The 16,470-nt window shown below is 38.4% G+C and overlaps 1 protein-coding gene across 2 annotated transcripts in view; it reads right to left on the bottom strand.

The window, feature by feature from the left end:
- The window catches only part of LOC100769236 (aldo-keto reductase family 1 member C13), a 33,553-nt gene that overhangs the window by 3,911 nt on the left and 13,172 nt on the right, over positions 1–16,470 (bottom strand). The window contains exons 1-8 of one of the 2 annotated variants that reach the window (XM_027405095.2): positions 16,154–16,398; positions 9,871–9,999; positions 6,973–7,140; positions 6,057–6,173; positions 5,150–5,227; positions 4,352–4,474; positions 1,833–1,942; positions 1,420–1,585 (exon numbers count right to left, since the gene is read on the bottom strand). In XM_027405095.2, coding sequence (XP_027260896.1) covers positions 1,420–1,585; positions 1,833–1,942; positions 4,352–4,474; positions 5,150–5,227; positions 6,057–6,173; positions 6,973–7,140; positions 9,871–9,954 — 846 coding nt within the window. In that variant the 5' untranslated portion in view covers positions 9,955–9,999; positions 16,154–16,398. Of the gene's footprint in view, positions 1–1,419; positions 1,586–1,832; positions 1,943–4,351; positions 4,475–5,149; positions 5,228–6,056; positions 6,174–6,972; positions 7,141–9,870; positions 10,000–16,153; positions 16,399–16,470 lie in introns of those variants that run through there. The other variant, XM_035442845.1, reaches the window with a different exon arrangement.

Here is a 16,470-nt window from a genome sequence, read left to right as displayed (position 1 = left end):
GAAAGAGAGAGAGAGAGAGAGAGAGAGAGAGAGAGAGAGAGAGAGAGAGAGAGAGAGATGTGGAAGCCTGAGGTTGACACCAGGCTTTATCCTTATAGCTCTTGTACGTTATTTATTGAGGCAGGGTCTCTCCACCAGACCAGAACTCACCAATGTCACTATTTTCATTAACCAACTTACTCTGGGGATCCCTTAACTCTGGATGCAAAGATGGAATTAGAAGGGACACGACATCCACCTGGAATTTTATGTGAGTTTGTGGATATAAACTCCAGTCCCCATGTTTGCTTGGCAAGAGCTTTAATCACTGAGCCATCTCCCAGCTTTTAGCTGAATAAATGGTATGATAATTATTTGCCTAGGTTTAAATCTTTTCAAGAATATATGCATTGTCTTAAAAGAGGAATATGTGAAGAAATGAAGTCTATGCCAGTTGGCTAGGCGATGAAAACTATTTGAAGCTAAAGAACATGAAGCAAAAGACCAACTGAATCCCAAAGCAGATGAACCTCATCATATTGCAAGCATATACAACAGTTCTGTGAACATACTTGAGTGAACTCAAGGTAGAGGGATGCCTCACAGTTCAGACTTAACTCTAGAAAACTGTAAGAATCATAGAATAATGAACTAAATGAATAATCTTTATATTAAAGCTCTATGTTGGAGCTGGTTCATTTTGCAAGTGCTGTAGGTAGTAATATGACAAAGTTCTTGTCATTGAAAATAGAAAATCATCAGCATAAGTAAGTCTTCAAGAAAAGACTATGCACTTAGCCAGTAAAGCAACTCAAAAGAAGTAAGTAAATTCATATGAAAATACAAGAACATGATGCTGATGATGGCTCAGATACAAGCTGCTCTTCCAGAGCAGGTTAGAGTCCCAGGACCCACAAGACAGTTCTCTATCAGCCACTACTCCAGTTCCAGAGCAAGCGATGCTCTTTTCTGGCTTCTCAAAGTGCCAGGCACGAACATGGTGCACAGACATGTATGCAGCCAAACATCTGTACACCTGCCTAAACAAAATGAATGAACAAAAATAAAATATGTGTATATGCAAGTCAAATGCAAAATAAAGCCACAAAACGTTATCATATGAAAATATCTACCCTTAAACTCTCATTTCATCAAACAATGAAAAGATCCCTTGCAAAGATGTTCACAGTACATGCTAACTTAATTCTGAATCCCAAATTTCTGTGCTCTCTGTAAATCTATTTCTTTGAAGATAAGTTGTTGATTTAGTTACAGAGTAGAAGAAAACATTTCTGTATGTAATTGAGACCTCACATGAATAGAAAATGCTACGGAGATTGTCTCTGCAAAAAATTCTCTGAGAGATTTCAAAGAAAAAATAGAAGAGAAGTGTGTAAGAAGACGTGTAAGAGTCCTGATGCCCACTGCCTCCCTGGTCACCTGTAAGTTCTCTTTTATCTCATTTTCTTTGTAACTCTGGGCAAGGACCACAATTCCTCGTTGAAGATGGTAACGAAGAGCAACCTGGGCTGGACTTTGCTTGTGCTTTTTTGCCACTTCACAAAGAACTGGATCATTTAAGAGAACTGGGGAACTTGGGTCCACCCTAGAAATAAAGACAAAAGTCTTTAGCTTCAAACGCTGAGAATTTTTAGGAGGCTTTAAAACAAGGAGTTTTCAAAGGAGTCCTTGAACCTGCAACATTTCCATCATTAAGATCTCCTCAAAAATGCAAATTATTCTCCCACTCTCTCTCTGAGCAAGTTCAAATTGAGCTTCTGAAACCTGAGTTTATAGTATTGAAAAGATTTCACCAGCACTGGTATTTGGAGTAAAGTTCCTACTGTCCTTACCATCGCTTAGGTCGTTGAGATCCAAGAGCACAGTAGGCAACTAAAACAATGTCCTTTGACATGCAGTAGTTTAACAGCTTGCTCTGGTTCAGGTAAAGATGACATTCCACCTATAGATGGACAAACACAAAGGTATCTGATTATATGAGATGCTAATGTTTATGTAAAAGAGAAGCATTAAAGGTAAGTACCTGAACAATAAAATGTAACATTTAGATTATCAATTTATTCTGTGTCTTTAACGCTTAATATCATGTCTATATTACTAATATGACTCACAAAAATTTTTCTTGTGTTAAACTAATTCAATGAAACAAATCTTGAAGTTCAAATTCTAATTGACATTACAAAGAAAAAACATAGTGCTGGCTTGAAGATGCTTCCAGAAATCACTGGAAATTTTAAATACAGGCAGGTTCAGATTCTGTGAGAGAATTATTGTTAATTTCTCTAAATATAAGTCTAACAATGTCTGATAACATCTTCTTTCGTGGGAGATTTTTTCTGAGCTCTCTGAAGGTGAACACTCAAAGAAACTACTTTGAGTAAGTTCATAAGAATGCTGCAAAAATAGAGCCAGTGAGACAGCTCAGTGAGTTCAGATACTTGTGGCCAGCCAGACCTGAGTTTGCTCCACATATTCACGGTCAAACAAACACACACACACACACACACACACACACACACACACACACACACACACACACACAGAGGCATATACTATTGCACATGCAAAACACAATGCACACACACACAAATGCAACTTTAAAAATTTAAGAAAATTTTGCATATATATAGAGAGATATAACCGATAGGGGTATATTTGTTCCATTATTTTGAGATATGTGTTAGGAAGCAGAAATAAACTTCATTAGCCTATCATTTATTCTGATGTTTGATAAAAATTATAAGTAATTTTTGAAAAAATTAATGTCAAATCTACATGTGTAATTGATATTCATGGTTAAAGTCATGGTTTCATGTCATTATATAAAAACTTAATATCCAAAAACTATTTTTCTGTGGGGGGAAGCTACTAATAGCAGATAAGTTCATGAGAGTTAAGTTAGGGAACCAACACGTGTGGTTCTGCTTCTTCCTCCAGATGCCTGCCTCTATTGGTCCATGAAGATGGAGGGAGCAGAAGTAGGGAACAGGATTAGGACAGTTGTGTGTATGATGGAGACAGCCCTATGGGAGACAGACTTCAGTGAATCAGCTCAACATTATTCCAGAGTATAAAGAATATGTAGAATTGAGCAGCCTTTGGACAAACCCTAATTTGCATTATGTGGAATGTTCCTATCACAAGGCTTCCTATGTCACAGTAGGGTCCCATAGCAGAGCTCCTAGCACAAGTCTTCTAGCAGGTATCTCTGCCAAGGGTTAAGCTAAAGATAAGTCAGGCATCTAGCTTAGAGACAGCTTTTAGATAAGGTCAGTCCTCTGTGCCCAGGGCATTCACCATATAAGGGCAGGTAGAGAGCAGGAAGTTTTGTTGAGGTAGGAGGGAGTCTCCATGTGCAGAACATGTAGAAAAAGCTTCCAGGCCATAACAGACTGCAAATTCTTACCAGCCAGCATAGCCTTCCAACAGATAGTCCAGTGGAGTGGTGGTCAGGCCTGTGCTTCTGTTATTTCCAGCACACTGCCCTCTTCTACTGACTCAATAAGGTGCTTTTCTTACTCTGGTCTATGGTGAAACACTCTATCTGCCTGTCAATTTCTTCTTTGCTACCATATTAGATAGTTGACTACAGTTCCTAGCCAAAGGTCTTTGCTACATGATGATAATGTATCAAACTGTAATAAAGAACATAGGACCACACACAGAATATATGCATTTAAGGAGATAAGGAAAAAAAGAAAAGCTCACAAGAGGTTTTACAACAGATAGTCAACTGTGTGTTCTGCATGCAATCTCATAGTTTGATTTTATCCAACATTAATATCACCATAAACAGGTAATCAAACAAATGTGTATGCTTTTTGAATTTCAAGTTTACACTCTTGCAGCTATGTCTCTTTTTCAAGATCCAAGAGCAGACATGCTAACCAGAAGGAATAACTCCTTTACTTGTGAAGCTGCCATGCCTACTCATCTCTTTCACTTTCATTTTCTCCTTTTCCTTCCCATTCCATGCTTTTATGGACTTCTCACTATAAATCAGTCCATTTGCCATCACCTTCAGTAGTCCTATGTCTTACATTTTTCCCAGCTCATGGATAAGTCGACTTTGGTTCTGAAATACTACTATTGACATCTTCTTCCTGGACCACTATAAATCTCCACATGCTGCACCAGTTGGGCACTATGGTATGGCTTCGTTTCACAAAATTTAATAGTCCAAAATTTGAATTTTAGGATCTCCAAATGTCCTTTGCCACAATAAAACTGCTCTTAGAATCTTCTCTTCCATGAAAATAAGATGAATTGAGCAAGGGCAAGATGGACTGGAGGCATCAGAGCAGAAATAAGGAAAGGTAGATGAGAAGAAGATGAGTGTGAGGGTTCTCACCTGGTTGCAGACAGGCTTGTACTTAAGCCCAGGTTTATTCAGGATTTTCTCCAGCTGCCTGCTATTAAAGTTGGACACCCCGATGGACTTGACCAATCCTGCATCCTTACACTTCTCCATGACCTACAAATGGAAGAGTTGTGAAGAGTCATATTGACATAGAAATAAATAAAAGATGGGACAGTTAAGAGTATATCATCTAGCTCTGGACATACAGCTCAGCAGCAGAGTGTTTGGCAGTGTGTGAAAAACCCTGAGTTTGATCATTATCACACTAACATTGAAAAAGTGACACTATTAAGACACTGCCCAGATGATCATTGAAACTGAACATGAAGAAACCACTTTGAAGACCCCCTATGGAAGGCCTCACCCTTACTGAGGAGCAGAAAGGGTATGGGATGGGTAGGGCATTATTTGGGGGGGGCAGAGGAGGAGGGGAGGGAGAGGGACCTGGGATTGATATGTAAAATAATTTTCTTTCTAATAAAAAAGAAACATAAAATCCCAAAAAAGAGGAAAAAGTGACAGCCATGAAGGAATTCTTCTGTCTAAGGAATTCCTAAGAAGCAGAGATTTTCACACTACATACGCTGACAAGATGCATTCATTCCTGTTGTCCCAAGTACCACTTCATTTCCCTTTATTTCACTGTAGTAATGTATGCCCCCCTTCACTCCAGTAACCCACCTATATAAGCATAATGAATTTCTACAGCCAGAGGCGTATACTCCATTTTCTCAATATGATGTATTTCCCTCTCTCAGCTCCTCCATTGAACCTCTTTCAACTGCTTACCTCCCATGTGGCACAGATATCCACAGTGTCCAATAATGCTTTCCCATGTTCGTCTACTGGAAACAGATCCTCTCCTGGCTTAAATAGAAACAGTATTCACAATGATCTGAATAAACAAGAGAATCTCATAGGAATAGTTAGAAATAGAACGCTAAATGTGTATTAAGCGGAGCATCATTCTACATACTTGCATTTACAAGGGGATTTGTGTGTGGAATTATAAGGAATATTCTTAGATGCTTGAAGTAGTCTCCCATATGAACTATTATATATATATATATAGTTTTACACATATTTACTATTACTATTAAACAGTATTCTCACAGATCTACCTGTAGTCTTCTAGCTGATGTCCATTATTTTGTCATTTCTTATTCACACTTCTGGTGAGATATTTTTCTTTCACTGAGAAATTCAATAGACATACAGCCTTGACAGTAATAAAGGATTTTATCCTGACACAGGCCAATCAGTGGTCTTTTACTATCTGGATATAGTTGAGCAAAAGGAAACTATGTCTACCAAAGATGGTCAATCAAGGCTATATGGAAAGCTAATTTTGATGGTGGAAAACTCAAAGATGCTATAACCAGGTAATAGCCAGAAAGCTTAAACCATCCTAATATCACAAGAAAAAGTGCTGGAATAAAATCCAAATACCTACTAATGTAACACAAGAAATGCATAATTAATGACAATTTTGAAGATTATTTATTGAATTTATAATTCTAGCAATATCTTGGGCTTCCCATTTTGTGGTCATTTGTATAATCTACTTTGAATAGACTATGTAACACAAAAATTGGATTTACAGAAAAATATAATAGAACTTTATCTTGATCCTCCAGAAAAATGATTACCATGACCTTGTCATAGTTGATTAAGCCTGATCATTCAAGTTGCTTACCTTCATAGGCACTGGGTAATGAATAATATAGAGGTCAATATAATCCAGTTGAAGGTTTTTCAATGATTTTTCCAAGTTAGATTGAACCAGCTCTGGTCTATGGAAAGTACACCAAAGCTATTTACATGAAAGAATGGAAGCAATCCTGGATTAGTAAATTATCCACATATGGAGGATTTATTTTACCTAATACCGATACATTTTTACTATATAGAAACTTATAATCATAAGACATGAAATTTCCTTTGTTCTGTAGCTTCCACTAATCTGACTTAACACATACGAATATGATCATAACTTTGTTTTTAATCCTTCAAAAACCAAAGAAAATTTCTAAAAAGATAAAACTTCTATCTACTACTAATAATATTCAGTCTCTAAATTATATATCACAGTGATTAAAAGCAACTGTTAATCTAAATATTTGGTCTATTCTTACCAGTAGAGAAGTAGCATCCCTTTGGTTACATCATTGAACAGAAGCAACAGATGACATTTTAATTTGATGAATACTAATAAATGTACTTTAACTACCCTTTAATATGAAAATTCTTTTTTCTGTTCTTCATTATTTAAAGGAAAAAGTCAGTATTTGGAGTATGACAGACAAATGTTACAAAGCTATCAAAGAGAAACAGAAAGCCACAATTTCATGGTTTCACCCATATTAAATCCATGTCCCATATTAAAATACACTGCTTTTAACTGAGGATAAAAAAAAATAGAGTGCTACATTTGTAGAAATCTTAATCTTTTTCTGCTTATCATGATAGAACTCATCTATGAATTATACATAAATAAAAGTTTTACCAGTATGTATATTTTATCAATTAATAAATGAGCTGTCAAATAAGTATTTGCTTGCTTATATCACATTTCAATTAATCTGTACACCTGAGCACTCCACACACAATACCTTTGTAGTGACGAATATGTCTTCTCTCTTCAAAAGACCAGCTGCAATCTTGCTTCGAATAGCCTGCCCTACATCCTTTTCTGTTTGATACACATAAGCAGTATCGATATGGCGGTACCCAGCCTCGATAGCTAAATTTATAGCCTCCAGTGGCTTATTTTCAGGAACCTAAGAAGGAACCAAAAGCAGTATTTAAAGATTCATAAGAGAGGTAGTTCAAGTAGATCTAATGGACAGTTCTCTACAAAAAAAAAAGGTATTTTATATTCCTATGTCATTCTCACACCACTTTACTACATAAAAAGAGACCAGTTTCCTTGCCACTGAAATTTCACCTACTTTAATAACAGTCTCCTCAAACAGTAACTGTGGAGATCACCCATTTAGAGGTGATTTCAGGAGACTCACCTTTTTCCATATCTTCTGTTACTTGAGCATTTGGGGGGTGATAGGTCCTAACTTAGTTTCACTGGGGCCATCCGAGATAATAACTAGGATTTCACATCCCATAAGTTCTTCATACTCTTCCAGTACTGTCAATCATATGCACAAGAGGACCTCAAATAAACCTCTAATCCAGTGATTATTCTGGAAGGGTTTACAGAACTCAGTATATAGGCATTATCTTGTTATAATTTATATAGTGAGGTCACAAGTACAATGAACTCAGGAGAAAGGTGCTTGGAACAAAACAGAAGAAATATAAATTCATGCAGCATTATGACTCTTCCCCCAGTAAAGACTCCTAGGAGATACTGAGTTCTTTTCTGCATCAAACTGTGACAATATATGGGAAATCTCATCTGTATAGAAAACTGTTTGCTCCTCATTTAATAAGGGATTTTTTCATGTTGGGTTATCAGACCTTATAAAAGTTACTTTGTTTAGTGAAAATATAACCAGACTTCAATTTAAGATTATTGTCTGCTCTGCCAGTCTTGGATAATGCTGTGAGTATCTGTGTGTTAAAGGATAGAGGATCATGTCAAAGTACTTTTGCATTTATTTTAAAAACATCAGAACCAGACATGGTGCACACACTTTTAATCCCAACATTTCTGTAGCAGAGGTAGGAGGATCTCTGAATTTAAGGTCTATCTGGTCTACATAGAAAATTCCAGGCCCAAGGATACACAGTAAGACCCTATGTCCGACCAAATTTTTAAAAAGAAAAATAAAAGGAATTCTTTTCATGTCTATATTATATTAAGTGAAATATAATGCTAAGGGTCTTAGCATTGAGCCCTGAAGCCTGCCCTGATTTTTCAGCTACAGGGCTACTCAGGCTGAGGTTTCTGTAGTAATCTTGGCACTTGCCTCCACTTTCTTTTTCTAAGCTGCCTTTGAGATTAAGTTTATGTGACAATGTTTGCCTGCATGTGTGTCTGTGCATCATTCATGCAGTGCCTGTGGAGGACAGAAAAGGCAATGAGGGAATTACCAATACAGAGTCAGGTAAAAATATAAGGGTATTTATTAAGGAGATGCCTTACTTACAAAGCAACCTAGCCAGCCAGCAGGGCAGGAGTAAGTACAGAAAGCCAATGATGAAAAGGAAAAAGGGCTTCCACCTCTTCCTTTTAAGAGTGTGCACCTCTCACTCTTAAACCTTCCCTACTTCTCCCTGACCACACCCTTATAGGTGTGGTCAGGCATACCTGTAGTCAGTCCTTAGCAGGCATGGTTATGATGCCTCCCTGCAATTGCACTTTTAGTCTAAAAGAGGAATAAAACCTAACAGTGTAAAGTATCCAAAATTAACAATCATAAAGGTGAAATATAAGAAGATACAACTATCTGCTTATGTTACATCCTAACTATGTCTATTTTAACTAAACCCTAAAGTCATCTGAAAGAGGTGTCTCACTACAAAAAGGCAATCAGATCACTAGCACTGGAGTTATATATGGTTGTGAACTGCCATGTGGCTGCTGGAAATAAAATCCTGGTCCCTGCAAGAGCAACAGATGCCCTTCAACCACTGAGCCATCTCTCCAGCCCCATTGCCTTCCCTCTTTTTGCCACTTTATCCTACTTAGTAATTAAGTCCCATATTTCTTCACTTTGTGCTTTAGATATTTCTTACAAGGTAACTTATATTCCAGGCAGTATGGCTGTTTGGCACTATAAATATCTTTGTAAATCTAACAGATAAGAAATGTATGCATTCAATGTTTAAAAAATAATTCACTTATTTTAAAATTGCAAGATCTAAAGAAGATTTTAAAATATGAAATTACTTCCACATTTCCACACTGACCTTTTTGGTCACTTGATTTCAGAGAACTCTCTGGATCACTTTGCTATAAACCTAAGGGACATTAGCAAAGATCAGCATTTCACAGAAATTTCACTATCATACTGTTGTAGCATGTACTCAATTCCCAGTTAAGAGGAGTACATTGGATGCTTTACTTAACTCAAGTGCAGCACTTACTGTGAAATACCTACCACTTCCCAAAATAGAGCTGAAGTAGTCTTCGGACATTTGTTTTATGTTTTTCATCTCTGCAAACATTCAACATGTTGATTTCCTTAAGTCTTGCATTTTTTTATTTATGGGGAAAATACCCTGAATATAGAGCTAAGAGGAACCTTCCATCCTTCCAGTCAGCTTCAAATCAAGGAAGCTGACAGGGTTCAGGACTGGTGACTTTGATCTCTTCTACAAAGCCAAGAAACAATGAAGCAATTGACAAGTACTTATATAATCAGACACTGACTCAGAGCAAAATCAAACTATCTTCTTATACACAGATTAGCTCTAGTCTAGAGAAACAGAACCAGGTGAGTCCCGCAGAGTCACATAGGAAGTGGGTGACTTGACGGCTTTACCTCTTCCACCCTCCCTTAGCCTATTTTCTTTTGAGGACTCCAACACAACACCACTGTTCTTACCTCTTCAGGTTTATATGTGCCAAATCCCAGTCTTGGAATGAAGTGACCATCGTTTAGCTTCACAAGCTGCTGCTTGGAACTCATTGCTTATCACTCTTCTGACTCAGGAGGTTCTGATTCTCCAGCAGCCTTTGTGGAACAGTGAATATATAGAGACCATGCATAAACTTCCTGGCTAATGGATAACTGGAGGCACACCCCTCTCTAATAGAAAACCAGTGTTACTCTCTGGCTAATGATTAAACAATACGTCTGCCTGTCTAATGGTTAACCAGTGGCATTACCTGTTTAACAGTTAACTAATAAAAAGGAAAAGTAGGAAATTTAAAGTACTACTTCACATGTCATTTGGTGGCATGTAGTGAAATGGCACCAATTTGTAGTGAAACATAATTTGTTTTAGTAAAATTTCTCTTTATACTAAGCTATTGCAAAAGGTTATGTGATGGGGAATGTACTGTGTATGTTTATCTCATTGATTGTTAAATAAAATACTGTTTGGCCAATGAGACAGCAAGTTAGACAGGACTAGGAGTCAAAGAGGATTCTGGGAAATGTAGTAGAGAAGTGGTGATCCAGGCAGGAAGTGACATAGCAAGGAGACTCATATTTAAAGAAGGAGAAACAGGAAATGTGCCCCTTTTCCCCTCGGCTCCTGCTCCAGCGGCACAATGTGATCCACTGGCAAGGAGGGACACCAATAAGGCGTCCAATAAGATAAGTCTTACAAAATATATAGATTTATGATAATTAAGACTGAGCAAACAGATGAAAATCTTAGTCATTGGCCAAGCAGCTTTGAAACTAATACAAGTTTCTGTGTATTTATTTGGGCCTAACTCGGGCAGGGGGGCTGGCATAAAGCTCACACGTGGTGGTGGGGCTCAGGCAGTATTTGGCAGAAAGATTTATCGTAACAGTTATGTGAACAATTGCTGATTGTTTTCTATGTAGAAACCTAGTCCCTTGTGGGTATAGGATGTCTCAAGTCTCCCCTTGTCTCAAGCTCACTAGCACTCTTAGTTCTTGTGCTCCTAAAGACTTCAAATACAGCACAGCAATTGAACCAGAAGGCAAGCACTGAATTTTAGTAAACAATTAAACAAGAACAAACTTCAAATTAAGAGCAGACCAAGCTGGGTAACAGAGGCCTTGATTCTAACAGGCACACCCTCCTCTCTGTTATATTTTCACCTACATTTCCCTCAGTGTGGGCACTTTCAGGAAAGGAGACTGCATCTCTTAGATTTTACCCAAAATTCAGTCTAACAAGTGGGGAATGGGGTTTCAATAACCCCAAAGTCAACAAGGAAAAGGGCAACAACATTGGGCATATACTCCCATGCAAGGAAATTCCTGAGGCCAGTTTGAAGTTTATCCAGGTAGAATCAACCACTCCTGCCTGTTCTTAATGTCCTATTTGGGAGTCCTCACTCTGGCCTAGTGAGAATAAACACTACCAAGTATTATTACATCCTATTTTATCCACCTTTACCATCTAAGCAGCCTACTGAGGGTCCTGAGTTGTCCCAATTAAAATGACCACTACTATGGTAAAATAACTATAAGTGTGCAGTAGTGCTATACATACTTTGGTATTAACAAATAGGTGACTAATTGGACTTAAGACCCACTCAACAGTGGGTAAACAGTCCTGGTACTGAAAACCTAGCCAGTTATACAAGACCAGTGAAATCTTGGATTTGGATGGAGAACCTATTACCATTCTATTATCAAGCCATTAGAATCTCTAACTGCATTCTTAATATTTGTCCTTATATTCAAAGATAAGTGTAACCCTCCATCCTCATCAGGGAAACTTCTCTTTGCAGCAGGCATAGACCATTACAGAAAATCACAACTAATCAAAATGCATATTTGTGGAGCCCAATCCCAACTGATACATCTACAACACAACTCCTGTACCTAACTATTTGAAAAATAAACTGTTGTATTCTGAAAAAAAAAAGATTACTAATTAAAGGAGGAGTAGGGCCTGAAAATGATCAACATCATGGGAAATGAGAGGCTAACCAGCGCCACACCTGTTTATGTATGTTAGAAAAGAATCTGGAAATATTTTTATGGGAGTCAAGAAAGGATTTATCTGGTGAGGCCAGAGGTAAGAGTGAATGTGTCATTAGGACACCTCCCATGAGGATAATTTCACTATCAGGAGCTATGGAGCATGGTCTATAGATTTACTTATCTGAACCTTGGAGAGAAATCTGTCCTATGAAAAGAAAGCACACGTGGTTAATTGGTTTATTACTCCAGTGTGGTTCTCTTGTTTCTCATTCTGAGTCTTTCTGAAAAATGATGTTTTATCCTGCGCTGTGGATCCAGTTATTAATTCTTAGGCGTTTGACATTCTTTTGAATATTGTCCCTTATATACTGGCCAAAACAGTCATCTGAATAACTGTCTGTATATGTGTTTGGGGGCATAGGGGTTTCCTGGCTAAACTAGATCAGAATAAGAACTCTGATGGGGGAACCCACAGGGACACCTGACCTAGCTCATGGGAACTCATAGACATGGACCAACAGTTATAGAGCCTCCATAGGACCAACCTAGGCTATCTTCATGCTTGTGACAGTTGGGAAGCTTGCAGTCTCCCAGCAGTGAGATCAGGACCTGTCCTTGGAGCTTAGCCTGCTTTTGAGAACCTGTTCTTCATGCTGGATTATTTTGCCGAGCCTTGATAAGGAGAAGAACTGGGTCCTGCCTCATGGGCCATGCTTTGTTCAAGCCCATGGGAGGCCTGCCCTTTTCTGAATGGAGATAGAAGAGGAATGGAAGGGGAAGAAGATAGATGAAAAGTGTGTGGGGGGGGGGACCTGCAGTTGGTATGTAAAATAAATGAAAATGTGTTATTTAATTTTTTTAAAAAAATGGGACTAATTCTTAGGGACTTTAAACTTTTTCATTTTCCTCTACCAAGTGTGCCATCTGAAGGAATAGGTCAGATTCTTGTTGACCATGTGGTTTACCACAGAAGCACAGACAACGTCCTCTTTTCTCTGACTATATTTGGAGAATATGTGCTGCTTAGAATTCAGTACTTGGAATTCTAAGGTCTCTTAAATTAAGATGACAGGTGACTTACCAGAGTAGCAAAACATTTATAAGAGTTCCTTTTTCCCTCTCTGTTCTAGCTGATGTTTCCAGGGAAGAGGCAAAACACTGACTATCCTTCTAGACCTCCCATTCTCACTGGCTACACCTTCAAACGTTGGCTTTAAACACCCACAAGGAAAGGTTTGTCCATCTTGAGCAATAAGTGATGATATTTTTTAGCTCTAACTTTTCTGTGACACTCGTAGTTTAGACAAGAACAGATTTTGAACAAACTAGGCAAAAATATAGTTATCTGAATAAATATATTTCCCCTAACCCAGCCCTTATGAATGATGCAAACCAGATACTTTTACACTGAGTTAAACACTGAATTCTTACTTAGAAATTTTAATAACTTTACTTACCATGTACATGCCATCGGTAAATCCTTCCTTCAAAAACTTTGTGACTGTCATCCTCCCTCATTCTTAATTACTGATCCCCTTCTGTCTAATTCCCTTCATTAACTTGAAACAGAGTAACATAAACAAATATACCAACTTACTTCAAGGGAACAGAATACAAATTATTTCCATAGCTTAAGATAACCTATTGGTACTGTCCACATGTTTTTAAACAGTAAGATACTTGTCTGTTCTACGTCCTAGGCACACTTATCTCTACTTGGATAATTTGAAATTTTCTTTTACTTATTTTTTCTTGGTCTCATATGATTCTGAGAGTTTCTAAATGTTATATACTGCCAACGCCTGGCCCTGATAAGAACTTCTAAGGACCTTGAACACTATCAAGCAAGAAAAGGCATGAAAGAAAACACACAGAGAGCCAAAACCATTTATATGCTAACCTTGCAGTTGCAGTTTGGGAGACAAAAAGTGCTGTTCTAGTGAAGGACAGTGAGAAATTGCAAATGGTTACTTTTTCATGGAGGACCAAGGAAGAAAACAGAAACTAGAGCCTACTTGACTTGGGGGACAGCAGGCTGTACCCAGGACACTTATCCCACTTCTAACAGATAAAGTTTTGCCCAGATATTGGAAATGGGCACTGACAAGCACCAGAAAACAGGCCTTTCTCCCTCAAAGTGATCACCTCTCTCATTCATGAGTAAGGAAAAGTTTTTACAGAGGAGACACGATGTTGAAGGGCTACCACATGATATTTTCAAATTTTAAAATATTTAATGATCTCCATGTGACAATAAGACCAGCTTGTACTAAATTTCATTCTCCACAGATTTTTTTTGAATAAATATTAACTCTGAAGGGCAAAGCAGACTAACTCACATGAGTAAGTACTGGAATTGGAATTTAATTTGCAGTTTTTGCCAAAGTTGGAGTTATCCTTTACTGACACACATATGGACAAAGGAAATCCCCCCCTTTTTTTCTTTTTCACCTGGAAAGTAGATCAAACAGGAGGACAGTGAGGTAATTAGCATAAATGTCTTAAACATAAGGGATATCATTGCCTTTTCCAATCCTAAAGAGCATATCAATAACTATAGTATGGAATCTAGATTTAGGCTCCCATCCATAGATCAAGTCTTTCTACCCCTAGCTGATAGTAGAGCCAAGCTTCATTGCAAAAGAAAACATGTTGCCTCCTTTTGAAAATGTCCAGGTTAAAATTATCCTAGTACTTTAGGATGCAGTCCAGTGTAGGCGCATCTGATGAAATGAAGATGGGTTTGATTCCCCATCTACAAACAGAGGGAACATGAATCAGAAAGACAAGCAGCATCTCAGATGAGGGGTCCCTCTGTCCACTCAGGCTATCCCACAATGGTTGTATGTGCACACTTTCCTATGGATAGTCTAGCCTCCAGGGGGCAGTCTTGCATCCCTTTAGGTGTCACCAGGGACTCTTCCTCTCAGATTGAAGTGACCAGTCTCTGGGTCATCCTTGACAGATGCCCTTCATTCTCAGCTTTTCTCCCTTCATACTCGAGTTGTCCTCCCAGACATTCACCAGCCCAATTCTATCCTATGCTCTATAATTAAGGACTTTCTCCCAAGTAATTGTGGCCCCCCTTTTCAGTTAAACCTGATGTCTGAGCTTGATGGTTTCCAGAAAACATAGCTAGTGTCCATCATCAAACAACAGAATCAAAGAGAGTCTCTGCTTTGTTTAGGGGTAAGGAGTTCATAAAGGATCTTTAAAGGATACACACAAGCTGGGACTTGTGTGTACCCTTTACACTATGACTCAGTGCATAGTGCATGTCTCATATGTACAGGTTCCTGGGCTCAATCCCTTTTACTGCAAAAAAGAAAGAAAACATTTTCTTTGAACCTATGAGGTAGCTTGGCCTACAAAGGCACTTTGCATACAAGTCTGAAGACCTGAGATAGAACTCCAGAACTTACACAAAAGTGGAAGCAGAAAAACAATCTGCAGAACTATCTTTTGACCTCTCCATGCACCCCATGACATATGTGACCCTAAAACATTGTGCACATGTAAGCACACACAACACAAAAACAATAATAATAATAATAATAATAATAATAATAATAGTAATAATAATAAATTTAAACAATTTTTTTAAAAAAACACAACCTAAAGAATCCAAACAAAAGGGGCAAGGATCCCCCTGTAAAGATTGAGGACAGTTAAGGGTCAACCCCTGTCAACAGACATCATATTGTCTAAGACTATATCAGGTTTCATAATAAAAGAAAGCTGCTTGGTTAAAAAGACATCTGGTTCTGCAGCCCCCAGAAAAAGACCCTATAGATTAATCCTTAAAATCTTGCAACTTCCCCAGACAGCCAACGGCCACATCAGAAGAACCAGCTCAGGGGACTCCAGTGTCTTTCCAGGACATGTGAGAGGAAGCAAATGAGGTTTTGTCTGGGCAAAGATGTAGGAAAAGAAGGAAGGCACAGTCCTTGGCCATTCCAAGTTTGCAATGGTGGTCACACAAGCAACAAGCAGGAGACAGCTACCCTTAGGTCTTCGGGTCAAAGAAGAGAATGAAACCAATAGGCTGGGTAGAAATTAAACTAGAGATACAAGTAGTGACAGAGAAGAGGGGGTGGAAAGAGAAGAGCCATTTAAGCTAAAGGAATCTTATAGCAGAAAAGCAACAAGAGGAAATTTTTTCAGTACCCTTACGAAAAATGAAAGTATAAAGAAGATGAAGTCGACAAATGGAAGCAGAGTCTTTGCCATAGGTAGCTAGGGTGGAGGAAAATACCTCACTGTGCTCTTAGAAACACAGAGTGGACCTGGGTTGAGCACCAAATGTCCTGAAAGAAGTCTCCAGTTTCCCCTGGTCTCAACAGCAGCTTCAGACTTGCTTCTTCTGCATTTCAAAGTGAAGAATGCACAATAGGGAGAGCAGCGAAGAGTTTCATTTTTGAAAACAAGGAAGAATTCTCTTCATAATAAGAGCAGGCTGAGCCCAGCAGCAGTGCCTGGGGCCTGGCAGGCAGGACTTCTATTTCTCCTCTCTTTCATAACACTTGCCCTCCCTCCTCCAGGGCAGGCACTTCTAGGAAGAAGACCCACTTT

Source organism: Cricetulus griseus, chromosome 3, assembly GCF_003668045.3.
Source record: "Cricetulus griseus strain 17A/GY chromosome 3, alternate assembly CriGri-PICRH-1.0, whole genome shotgun sequence".
Lineage (NCBI taxonomy): Eukaryota > Metazoa > Chordata > Mammalia > Rodentia > Cricetidae > Cricetulus > Cricetulus griseus.
This window is presented reverse-complemented; position numbering and strand designations above follow the sequence as displayed.